The sequence below is a fragment of the Doryrhamphus excisus genome, linkage group LG15 (assembly GCF_037039965.1).
Source record: "Doryrhamphus excisus strain RoL-2023G ecotype Guam linkage group LG15, RoL_Dexc_Guam_v1.1, whole genome shotgun sequence".
Taxonomy (NCBI): Eukaryota; Metazoa; Chordata; class Actinopteri; order Syngnathiformes; family Syngnathidae; genus Doryrhamphus; species Doryrhamphus excisus.
This window is the reverse complement of record NC_136371.1, coordinates 3645203-3657745: the sequence shown is the minus strand read 5'-3', so window position 1 is coordinate 3657745 and position 12543 is coordinate 3645203. Positions and strand designations below refer to the sequence as shown.

At 42.5% G+C, this 12543-nt stretch overlaps 1 protein-coding gene across 2 annotated transcripts in view; it reads right to left on the bottom strand.

The window, feature by feature from the left end:
• The window catches only part of LOC131104215 (chemokine-like protein TAFA-1), a 33946-nt gene extending 21728 nt beyond the window's left edge, over positions 1-12218 (bottom strand). The window contains exons 1-2 of one of the 2 annotated variants that reach the window (XM_058051172.2): positions 11816-12218; positions 8849-8993 (exon numbers count right to left, since the gene is read on the bottom strand). In XM_058051172.2, the coding sequence (XP_057907155.2) occupies positions 8849-8990 (142 nt within the window). In that variant the 5' untranslated portion in view covers positions 8991-8993; positions 11816-12218. The remainder of the gene's footprint in view (positions 1-8848; positions 8994-11815) is intronic. The other variant, XM_058051171.2, reaches the window with a different exon arrangement.
• Positions 12219-12543: the final 325 nt, after the last annotated feature.

Genomic DNA, 12543 nt, shown 5'->3' with positions numbered 1-12543 from the left:
GAATGTTCTTTGGACAATAGTACCTGCAAGTATTGATATCCATTGACAACTGGGCTAAAGGCAGCTGGGATAGGCTCCAGCATACCTCCGCAACCCTAGTAAGGATAAACAGTAGAAAATGAATGAATGAATGTTCTTTGGAAACAGTACCTACAAGTATTGATATCCATTGACAACTGGGCTAAAGGCAGCTGGGATAGGCTCCAGCATAATCCCTGCGACCTTAGTGAGGATAAGTGGTATAAAATGAATTCATGTTCTTTGGACAATAGTACCAGCAAGTATTGATATCCATTGACAACTTGGCTAAAGGCAGCTGGGATAGGCTCCAGCATAACACCTGCGACCATAGTGAGGATAAGCGGTAGAAAATGAATGAATGAATGAATGTTCTTTGGACAATAGTACCTACAAGTATTGATATCCATTGACAACTGGGCTAAAGACAGCTGGGATAGGCTCCAGCATACCTCCGCGACCCTAGTGAGTATAAACGGTAGAAAATGAATGAATGAATGAATGTTCTTTGGACAATAGTACCAGCAAGTATTGATATCCATTGACAACTGGGCTAAAGACAGCTGGGATAGGCTCCAGCATACCTCCTCGACCCTAGTGAGTATAAACGGTAGAAAATTAATGAATGAATGAATGTTCTTTGGACAATAGTACCAGCAAGTATTGATATCCATTGACAACCGGGCTAAAGGCAGCTGGGATAGGCTCCAGCATACCTCTTCGACCCTAGTGAGTATAAACGGTAGAAAATGAATGAATGAATGAATGTTCTTTGGACAATAGTACCAGCAAGTATTGATATCCATTGACAACTGGGCTAAAGACAGCTGGGATAGGCTCCAGCATACTTCCGCGACCCTAGTGAGGATAAGCGGTATAAAATGAATGAATGAATGAATGTTCTTTGGACAATAGTACCAGCAAGTATTGATATCTATTGACAACTGGGCTAAAGACAGCTGGGATAGGCTCCAGCATACCTCCGCGACCCTAGTGAGTATAAACGGTAGAAAATGAATGAATGAATGAATGTTCTTTGGACAATAGTACCAGCAAGTATTGATATCCATTGACAACTGGGCTAAAGACAGCTGGGATAGGCTCCAGCATACCTCCGCGACCCTAGTGAGGATAAGCAGTAGAAAATGAATGAATGTTCTTTGGACAATAGTACCTGAAAGTATTGATATCCATTGACAACTGGGCTAAAGGCAGCTGGGATAGGCTCCAGCATAACACCCACGACCCAAGTGAGGATAAGAGGTATAAAATGAATTAATGAATGTTCTTTGGACAATAGTACCTGTAAGTATTGCTATCCATTGACAACTGGGCTAAAGGCAACTGGGCTAGGCTCCAGCATACTTCCGCGACCCTAGTGAGGATAAGCGGTATAAAATGAATGAATGAATGAATGTTCTTTGGACAATAGTATCTGCAAGTATTGATATCCATTGACAACTGGGCTAAAGGCAGCTGGGATAGGCTCCAGCATACCTCCGCGACCCTAGTGAGGATAAGCAGTAGAAAATGAATGAATGTTCTTTGGACAATAGTACCTGTAAGTATTGCTATCCATTGACAACTGGGCTAAAGGCAGCTGGGATAGGCTCCAGCATAACACCCACGACCCAAGTGAGGATAAGCGGTATAAAATGAATGAATGAATGTTCTTTGGACAATAGTACCTGTAAGTATTGCTATCCATTGACAACCGGGCTAAAGGCAGCTGGGATAGGCTCCAGCATACCCCCCGTGACCCAAGTGAGGATAAGAGGTATAAAAAATGGTGACTGGATGGATAAAAGTGAAAGAAAACTTTTTGAACCTTGACCAACATCCCTTTGTTTAATGCTCACACTTTGTACAGTAAGAGCCGTCTGGTGGAAACACAAGGGTGAAGAAGCTGGCTAATTAATTAAGCTGTGGGCTACTGGAATTGGTTTTGCATATAAGCGTTATAACCACAAACCATAGCCCCTACACAATGGCTGAAAGACTTCAATTAAACATGCTGTTTAAACAAATATCCACAAGCTTGGAGGAGCACTCCTCTGAATTATTCATCAACCGAAAGACGAAATAAATGGCAAATACTGAAATATGCAAAAGCCATTTGTAGCTATGAGCATACAATAATAATTAGGGCACTGATTGTCCTTTGATTTATTTACTTAAAGAAATGTGTTCTTTCTTTCAGGGGCTAACAAAAGGAAATAATATAATAGCAGTAGAAATATACAGTATGATACAACCCCTGCGGAACCGGCTTTGTCTCTCTTTACTGCAGAGAAAATCCATTTTGAAAGCAATAATAGAAGTTTTTTGCGCTCAGCGTTGTCACGTCACATGTAGCATGTGCAGAGATGGCAAAAGAAGCGGGATATTCGGCACCACAAACGTGGCGAGGTCTCTGGCTTGAGGAGGAACGCCGCTTCCCATCATCAGCAACACTGAAGTGGCATTGACCAAAAAAAAAAAAAAATGGTTGAGAGGAGGTTTAAAAGATTGGGGGAGATGTTGGGGAGGGAGGGGGGGGGGTGTATGTCAACCTAATGTGCCTCCAGGATGTGTTATATAAGACTATTAAATTGTCAGTGTCTAAAACAGCTCGTAGAGGATACAACCTTTGTTTGTGACAACCGAATATCCATTTTTCATGTCAGTGTGAGCAGCCAGTAGCTTCCTTTCTTGGAACAGACAATATTTAAAAAAAAAAAAAAAAAATCTGCCTCCACTCCACTCAACACTAAATCTCATGAATGGATGATAAGAGTGATTGCAATGATGTTATGACTTATGAGATAAATCACATATGCAACGTTGCAGATGACCGCTATTACTGTCAATCATGTGACATGGGGTCATAACACGGGTGTCACAAGCCACCCCCCCCCGCCATCACCTGCGGTGGTGTGGTGTGCAAGTTGCAAAGTTGCACTGTGCAACTTTGACTTTGTCCCACAAGACGTATTCTGTTTTTTCCTATGCATTCCGTTATGCCAGTGGTTCTTTTTAACAATTAATTACACAGCTGCACGGTGGATGAGTGGTTAGCACGCAGACCTCACGGCTGGAGACCAGGGTTCAATTCCACCCTCGGCCATCTCCGGTTTCCTCCCACATTCCAAAAACATGCTAGGTTAATTAGCGACTCCAAATTGTCCATAGGTATGAATGTGAGTGTGAATGGTTGTTTGTCTATAGTATGTGCCCTGTGATTGGCTGGCCACCAGTTAGGGTGTACCCTGCCTCTCGCCCGAAGACAGCTGGGATAGGCTCCAGCACCCCCCGCGACCCTCGTGAGGATAAGCTACCACATAGAGCACATTAATTTTAATTATTAAGTATGAGCAAGGGCTGCAAGGCGGACGAGTGGTTAGCACGCAGGCCTCACAGCTAGGAGACATGAGTTCAATTCCACCCTCGGCCATCTCTGTGTGGAGTTTGCATGTTCTTCCCGTGCACGCGTGGGTTTTCTCCGGGTACTCCGGTTTCCTCCCACATTCCAAAAAAACATGCAGGTTAATTGGCTACTCCAAATTGTCCATAGGTATGAATGTGAGTGTGAATGGTTGTTTGTCTATATGTGCCCTGTGATTGGCTGGCGACCAGTCCAGGGTGTACCCCGCCTCTCTCGCCCGAAGACGAATATCATGAAAACGGGGTAGTACAGGAGAGTTATTTCTACATATTATCATGTCTTCCTATTTTGCATATTTTAACTTGCTATATAAAATAATTGCACATCAACCTCAAGGTAAGAGATTCTCTTCACTGCGTTGACAATCGATTGACCTTTCAATTGTGCACAGTATGGCGCGGCAAAGGGGGCATTTGGTGGGAGGGGGTTCACCATGGTGCAAGGCCACCTCAGGCAACCATGGTTACTCTTTTTCTCTCGGCTAACACCTCCACAGGATGCACATATTCTTCCTCGCTCTATGAGATCATCTTGTGCGGTATCATTATTTGTTATTCAGAATTTAGAGTATATAAGACTCATAAAATTATATGTGCGTTTGAGTTACTATGAAAGACGTGTGGGAGAATGTTTATTTACCTTCGTCAAATGAAAGTATCATTGCCAGTTATTGAACATTAGCAAGCAGCAGAAATTCACATACTGTACCGCCTTCCAGAAGGTCGAACTGATTCAGTTTTTTTAATAAGATTTAATGCAAATGCAATTTATCTTTCCCAGACACACACAAACTTTAATAGTTTTACATGCAGAAAACAATTACAAATGTAAGTCCAACCACTTCTGCCTGACTTTAAGCTAACAACCGTAAATAGAGTGAAGAATTGTGCGGAGGGTAGTCCTGAGCGTACCTGGCTCAATAGCACAGCTTTTTGTGATGTCACAGTGAGCCAGGTTTAGAAAAAAACTGAAAACCTGAAACTTTGGCATTGTTTAACATGAAAATACAATATTCTAACTATATTTATATGTCAGCAAAGTAGAAAAACATAATAGGTCCCCTTTAAAATAAAATTATGAATGAATGAGCAGAAAAACAAACTTCACCCCAAATGAAATAGACCATGCATGATAACCAAAAACACACAAAAAAATTACAAACACAAAAAAACACCAATATTCTCAGTTAATATACATTCATTCATTCATTTTCTACCGCTTATCCTCATGAGGGTCGCGGGGTGCTGGAGCCTATCCCAGCTGTCTTCAGGCAAGAGCAAAGACAAACAACCATTCACACTCACATTCATACCTATGGACAATTTAGAGTCGCCAATTAACCTAGCGTGTTTTTGGAATGTGGGAAGAAACCGGAGTCCCCGGAGAAAACCCACGCATGCACGGGGAGAACATGCAAACTCCACATGGAATTAAACTTGAGTCCCCTAGCTGCGAGGCAAGCGCACTAACCACTTTATTACCGTGCAGCCCAGTTAATATACAGTATATTATATATCACACCAGGTGATTACTGCACAAATAGCAGTCAGGGGTACAACTACCACAAACCCACAGAGAATCCTAGGCTTGAGTTTAAATGCCCTCTCATCGAATTATTAGGTGCGCTACAAGAACAGGTAGGAGGAAGAGCTCTATAGATGCATGAAAAACACAATCTCTTCTTTTTTTCATGGCATTCATGGTCTTTGGACCAATTATATGTGCACCATATGAATCATACGGCTGAGGCCAGCACTGCCTGTATAGCAGTAGAAAAAAACGAAAAAAAAACCTTGACCACAGCAGAGAATGGGATGCTGCCTAAGTCAAGCTGCTCAAGCTGGGTCATCTTGTTCTAATCACAGACCATATATACAATACAAAAACTTACCGTGGGGTCATGCAGCTTGCTGGAAAAAAAAGCCCTTCATAATGCAGCTGCCAATGTGGGTTGTCTAATGAGAAGGAGCATGTCGCCATGGATAGCCTACCTCAAAGTGATGGACTAAGGTTCATTCATTCATTTTCTACCGCTTATCCTCACAAGGGTCGCGGGTGGTGCTGGAGCCTATCACAGCTGTCTTCAGGCGAGAGGCAGGGTACACCCTGAACTGGTCGCCAGCCAATCACAGGGCACATATAGACAAACAACCATTCACACTCACATTCATACCTATGGACAATTTGGAGTCGCTAATTAACCTAGCATGTTTTTGGAGGAAACCGGAGTACCCGGAGAAAACCCACGCATGCACGGCGAGAACATGCAAACTCCACACAGAGATGCCCGAGGGTGGAATCGAACTCGGGTCTCCTAGCTGTGTTGCCTGCCCACCAACCACTTTTCACACCATGCAGCCTAATTCATATATTTTTGAACAAAAATATAATAGCGGAAATCGAACGGCAAATGTTTCGATGGACTAGTGTTCATCCAGTAATGGTCATCCACTTCATTCATTCATTCATTTTCTACCGCTGTTTCCTCACGAGGGTCGCGGCGGTGCTGGAGCCTATCCCAGCTGTCTTTGGACGAGAGGCGGGGTAGACTGGTCGCCAGCCAATCACAGGGCACATATAGGCAAACAACCATTCACACTCACATTCATACCTATGGACAATTTGGAGTCGCTAATTAACCTAGCATGTTTTTGGAATGTGGGAGGAAACCGGAGTACCCGGAGAAAACCCACGCATGCACGGGGAGAACATGCAAACTCCACACAGAGATGGCCGAGGGTGGAATTGAACCCTGGTCCTCCTAGCTGTGAGGTCTGTGCGCTAACCACTAGACCGCCAGACTAAGGTTTAAAAAAAAAGTCTCCCATGGATCTAAATTTCAATTGGACAGGTCTCGTGTGATGCCTCGTCTTCTGTAATCTCGATTTTCCTGAGTAATAGCGGTCACGTTGAACTTGTGGCATTTGGCTGGCTTTAATGATTGGCCCAGTGGCGTGCATCCACTGGCCTTCTTGCCACCAATTCATGACCCGTCAACCCCAATCCTCCCACCAATCCAACAGGCGCAAAACTCGGAGCGCAGAACAAATGTCTCTGTGTCAAGATCAATCTGGACGGGCAGCCCATCTTCTGGTCATAAAACTGGCATCTCATTTATCCATGAGTGAGGACTAGCCACACTGTGCTAAATGAAATGGCATCGTTTTAAGCAACCTAAGGAATTCAACAATTTCAAATATTTCCCATATTCTTTTTCCGGTGTTCTTAATGTTTTTCATTGTGAATAATGACATGCAGAATGCTACTGATATGTTTTAGCTCCACTGGTCCATGGCTTCCTTTCTGTCAAATCTGACGGAAAATGTTTACACACCTCGAGGCCTGATGAAAATGAAAGTTCAACTACAGCGGTTTGGTCGTTTTCTATTCAGCTCAATTTCAGAAGGTGCATTGTTGCTGTTGCTGAGCAAATTGAGGGGAGTCAATGTAGCATGAATATCAGCTGCGGTGACTCAGAGAGAAAAGTGCAAAATGTACTGAATATCTAAGGGATCTTCAGTCAGGGGCTGAATTCAGTTAAGGTTAAATCTTAATTAAGCAAGTGGCTTCATAGACAATGTCATCTGTTTAAGCTCCACACCTATAGAGCTTGAATCCTATAGAGCAGCGACAGACAATAACCTGTACAGAAAATGTTCTAGATCTTCCAGAATCTGCACCTATTCCTGCTCTTTTTCCTTGAATTTGGTTGTAAATTTTTCCAACCACGGCCCACCTCCGAGCACGACCACGCCGCTCCCAAAGTACTTCCTGGCTACAGCAAACAACACTTTCTAATTTTGTGGGTATAGGAGTTGATCATAAATGAATAAAGTCTTTGGAGAGATAATTGAAATGAGCTACTGGCTGGAGATCCCTGACTTAGCATGTATGAACTCTGATGAGGAGCACTCATTGTCGGACACACTTTGTCAGAGGCACCGTGGAAATGTGGTCATTACATGTTTTTTGCGGGACTACCATGTTCCAGACTGCTCACTGTTCTCTCCGTAGACAGACGGACAGCGTGTACGACATTAATAAACCTTTCCTGGCGAGAGCTTGCCGAAATATTTCATGTTCATGTTCACAAAAAACAGTCCTGTGTGAAATGGTGTTGACAAATTAAAATATTTTCCTCTTGCTGGGAATCACCAACTCTAATAATTTATGCCTGAGCTTGTTTTGTAAACAGAAAAGCAGGCCTTGGGGGAGGCCAGAAATCGAATCTCGCTCCTCTGTGACAACACAAAAGAACAATTTTACCACGCCCTCTGAAACCAAACATTTTGAGCCATCCCAAATTTCTTTCAGCGATCATTTACAAATTCTCAAACCTCATTATCTTCCATTGTTTAACATGAGAATACCACATTTTATAGGTCAGAATAATATGGAAAAAGCATAATAAAGATCCACATTAACAACAAATGCACCGCCTGAATATTGAATTAACCCTGAATGACTAAATTGTGCATATGTTTCTTTCTTTTTGTTTTTTTTTACTATTCACCCACTCCAGTATTATTATTTTTTTTCACTAAAGCAGAGTGTGGAGGTGTAACTTCCAGTCTATAGTTCCCATAATGACTGTAACCAATGGCAACCATTTCTCCAGTATTTGTCCACAACTAACAACATATTCTTCCCCCTAAGCAAGGTTATGCTTTTGACCTGTTTGGCATGAAAATATGGTGGAAAACAAAAAGACGTACATGTGTGCAAAACAACAAGCACCAACCCGGCAGGGTTCGTATTCAGGAACTTGGTGTTCACTGCATGAAGTACTGAACAACGTGTTAACATTTGCTGACACAAACGGGTCTCTGTTATATTCTGTTATATTTCGTTTTTTTTCCCACATTCCAAAAATGAGTGTGAATGGTTGTTTGTCTATATGTGCCCTGTGATTGGCTGGCTCCAGTTGAGGATAATTGGTATAAAAAATGGATGGAAAAACAAGACAAATATTTCTGTTGTGATATCTTCCCATTTAAATTTGATTTCAACAAAAAAAAGCAACAAAATCAAAATTATTCTCCATAAAGTTCTTAATCAGGTCAGATGTGCATCTTAAGATATGTGATGTACGAAAACTTTCTTTGTTTTACAGCATGTCCTTGACATGTGCTGTCTCGTGCTGCGTTGTCTTAAAGCATAAAATACCAACATTGATTTGTTGCAAGGTTAAAAATAGTTCTTTCCATTGAGATAGTCAAATGAACTCAGAGGAAATCGAAGCAAGCTTGTGACAATCTAATTAAATGTGAGAAGCCAAACAAGTTAAGGTTTTCTGAGAGCAAAGGCAGCATGCCCCTTTGTTCGATAATAATCAAGTGAAAAGGCATTTTCTCCTCCTTTAAATGCTTAAAATTTGTATTAAACACAACACAGGAAAAAGCTCACCGATCATGTGGATGGTGGTTCTCCCAGGCCTCGTCCCATGGTGCTGCTGTATGGTGTCGTAGAAAGTCGCCTGACACAGCTGAATGGCCGTCACACTGACCCAGAGGCACAGGCAGAGCAGCCAGGACATGACAGGACACATCTGCTGAGGATCGGGGGCAGCAAAATACATCATTTTCTCATTTTGGGACTTCAGCGCAAATAAAGTATTACTGAAGATTTGTTTGTGCAATACTCAAGGCCAAATATATGTGAAATGTAATAGAGTCAGTGAGGAAAAATTGAGATGTCTGAGGTGAGGTTGAATTGATGCGTCTTTATACAACAACTGTGTTTTAACAAGTTAAAAAAAAACGTTTTTGCAGCTGGGATAGGCTCCAGCACCCCCGTGACCCTCGTGAGGAAAAAGTGGTAGAAAATGAATGAATGAATGAAAAATCGTTTTTTAAAGGCACTGTTTTCCTTGGCGCTAACCCAGGAAAATTGCCCATTGCATTTCAGTGGCGGTTCCGGTTTGAATGATGGCCTTGGAAGATGAGTATCACGCCTGTAGAGGGCGCCCGTCTGTTATGTGCTTACTTCATGAGGATTTGGTTAGCGCAGAGCATTAGTAAATAGATTTTTTTTCTTTCCCCCTGGACAATGCCGCCCTGGGCAATCGCCCATGTAGCCCATAGCTAGAATCGACACTGTTCGACACCCACTTTCTGCTCCAACGCTGCAGGCCACGGTCCAAGCAACACACACACACACACTTTTGGCATGTTTGTTGTCAGCTAAAAGCAATTTGGCAAAGTTTAGCAATAGAGATTTATTTCTTCACTTTGTTATTTTGGGGCTGCACGGCGGTCATGTGCTTAGCGCGCAGACCTCACAGCTAGGAGACCCGAGTTCAATTCCACACTCGGCCATCTCTGTGTGGAGTTGTTGCATGTTCTCCCCGTGCATGCATGGGTTTTCTCCGGGTACTCCGGTTTCCTCCCACATTCCAAAAACATGCTAGGTTAATTAGCGACTCCAAATTGTCCATAGGTATGAATGTGAGTGTGAATGGTTGTTTGTCTATATGTGCCCTGTGATTGGCTGGCCACCAGTTCAGGGTGTACCCCGCCTCTCGCCCCAAGACAGCTGGGATAGGCTCCAGCACCCCCGTGACCCTTGTGAGGATAAGCGGTAGAAAATGAATGAATGAATGAATTTGTTATTTTTAATGGCTGTTGGTAACATATATTAGTGTTCTTATATTTTTTGGTTGAAAAAAAAAATCACCTATATATCATGTTTTCCGAACCTGACAAGGGAGTCCAAATATTTTGCATCGTTCAGTGACGGCCACATCATAAAAAAAACATGTAAATATCTAAAAAAAATAAATAAAATTGGCACCGAAATAGTGCATAAGTCATAACATAATAGTGTAAGTCATAACAGTTTAGGACAAGGATTTGGACAACACATTATTTTTTGATATCAACTTTAATAATTTGGCCCCATACCTATGGCCTAGATTCTTGCTTTGCAGATGGTGTCACAAGGCATTCAAGATTCTTTTGTGGCACCCCACCACTCCAATATCCAATATTAAATTATCAATCAAAGAAATGATCCATTATTATTTTTATACATGTGAATAAAAGTGTTTTATTCATTAATTAATTAATTTTCGACCGCTTATCCTCACGAGGGTTGCGGGTATGCTGGAGCCTATCCCAGTTGTCTTCAAGCGAAAGGCGGGGTACACCTTGGACTGGTGGCCAGCCAATCACAGGGCACATATAGTAGACAAACAACCATTCACACTCACATTCATACCTATGGACAATTTGGAGTCGCTAATTAACCTAGCATGTTTTTGGAATGTGGGAGGAAACCGGAGTACCGGGAAAAAAACCCACGCATGCACGGGGAGAACATGCAAACTCCACACAGGGTGGAATTGAACTCAGGTCTCCAAGCTGTGTGGCTTGTGTGGTAACCACTCAGTCGCCGTGCAGCCTACAGTGTTTTATATATATTTTTTAAAATTGTCCAATATCTGACTACTACTAATAGTAATACAACGTGAGAGCTGTCCTGGCAGGTCCACCACTATTCCAGACCACCTTGCAATTGCTCCATTTCTCCATTTCCACTTATAGCCGCTTTAATCACTAAAATTCATCTTGAAGATGATTAAATGTCTTCTTCATGGATTGTCTTCCTGGTTTAGCCTGTCTTCTTCAAGAGCCACGATGCTGCAAATGTGGAGAGATCCCGAGGGAGTTTTTTTCTTGTGCAGCAGAAATTCCCCCTGACAGGCTGATTCCCTTCTACTCCCAAGCAGTGTCCCTGCCTCCAAACCAAACTCCAACTTACGAAAAGACATGATTTCACAAGCAAGACGGCTGCCGGGGTATTTCTGTGTCTGTCGGAATAATGTGACAGTGACACAGCAGGAATAGGAATCCAAATCCATTGCAGCACATTGTTTAGAGAAGAGAAATAAAAACATAACAACAGCAGCGCTTTTTTTTTTTTTTTATCTCCATTAAAGTGACATTCAACCTCTTACGGTTTTATCTTCTGTAACAACCTGGCAACATGAATTACATTTAAAAGTTGGCTCACAAGGATTTCTTTAGATTCAAGAGACAGTACATGCACAAAGTATGAATGATTTCTACTTTTTCTCTCATTTTTATACAAATGTTTATAACTGAATTAACAATGTGGCTTACGTACATTCATGGTAGAGGAGAAGCATATTCAGAAAATGGATTTGAAATATTTCCGGTATCTGTGGTGCCTATCTGAATAGTTCCATAAAGTACAAGAGTTATATTGATTAGAACTGTTTGACATCAAGACAATATTATTTATGAATTGTCCACAAAACAGACATTCCTGTTGGGAATGTATGATTTGCTGATAGAACTTAATCACCGTTGTGTTTCTTCCATTTGCAGAAATCAGAAATAAAATACTCACCTGAGCAACCGGTCAATAATTATAAAAATATGTCATCAAAATGCCATAAATCCATCCATGATGACGCTCATGTTGATTCCATTCAGCTCACTCAGCTGGAGGAGAGAACTCCACTGACTTCGCCGCTCCACTCTTTGATTGCTACAGTCCAGTGATTCAGAAATGAGAAGAAGGGGGGTTGAGGGGGGGGGGGAATAGATGTACAGCTCTTTCAAGTCCACCTTTGAAATATCACTGCTGCCCCTTCAGGAGTGGCTCCCACTGAATTCATCTGCCCCTTCGCATGTGTCGGCACGTGCGGCAAGAACCTTGTTCAAGTGTAGTGGAATCTCTCCTCTCACCGTCTGCATCTTTTCCAGTAAGAGGCAGCCTCGGCTCTGACTGACTCCCCCCCCCCCCCTCCCTCCTCACTCAGCGCCAAGACACAAATGTTTCTGTGCAGCCGGGCAGACTGTTAAGTCAGTTACACACGCCTTAGAGCCTTAGAGACTGCCTCTGGATTAGAAGCCATGGTGGGATTGTAGCACCTGATCAGATACTGCTGAGAAATGCAAATGAGGGAAAGAGGCAGCACGCACCTAAGTGTGGCCACATGATTAACATTGATTTACATATTGAGTGAATCACCTGGGGCAGCATTTCTACTCACACGTCCCAGAAGTCACATGCAGCCGCCCCACATAATAAAACCCAAATGCGTGGACAGTGAACGCCATCTCCCTCAAAGA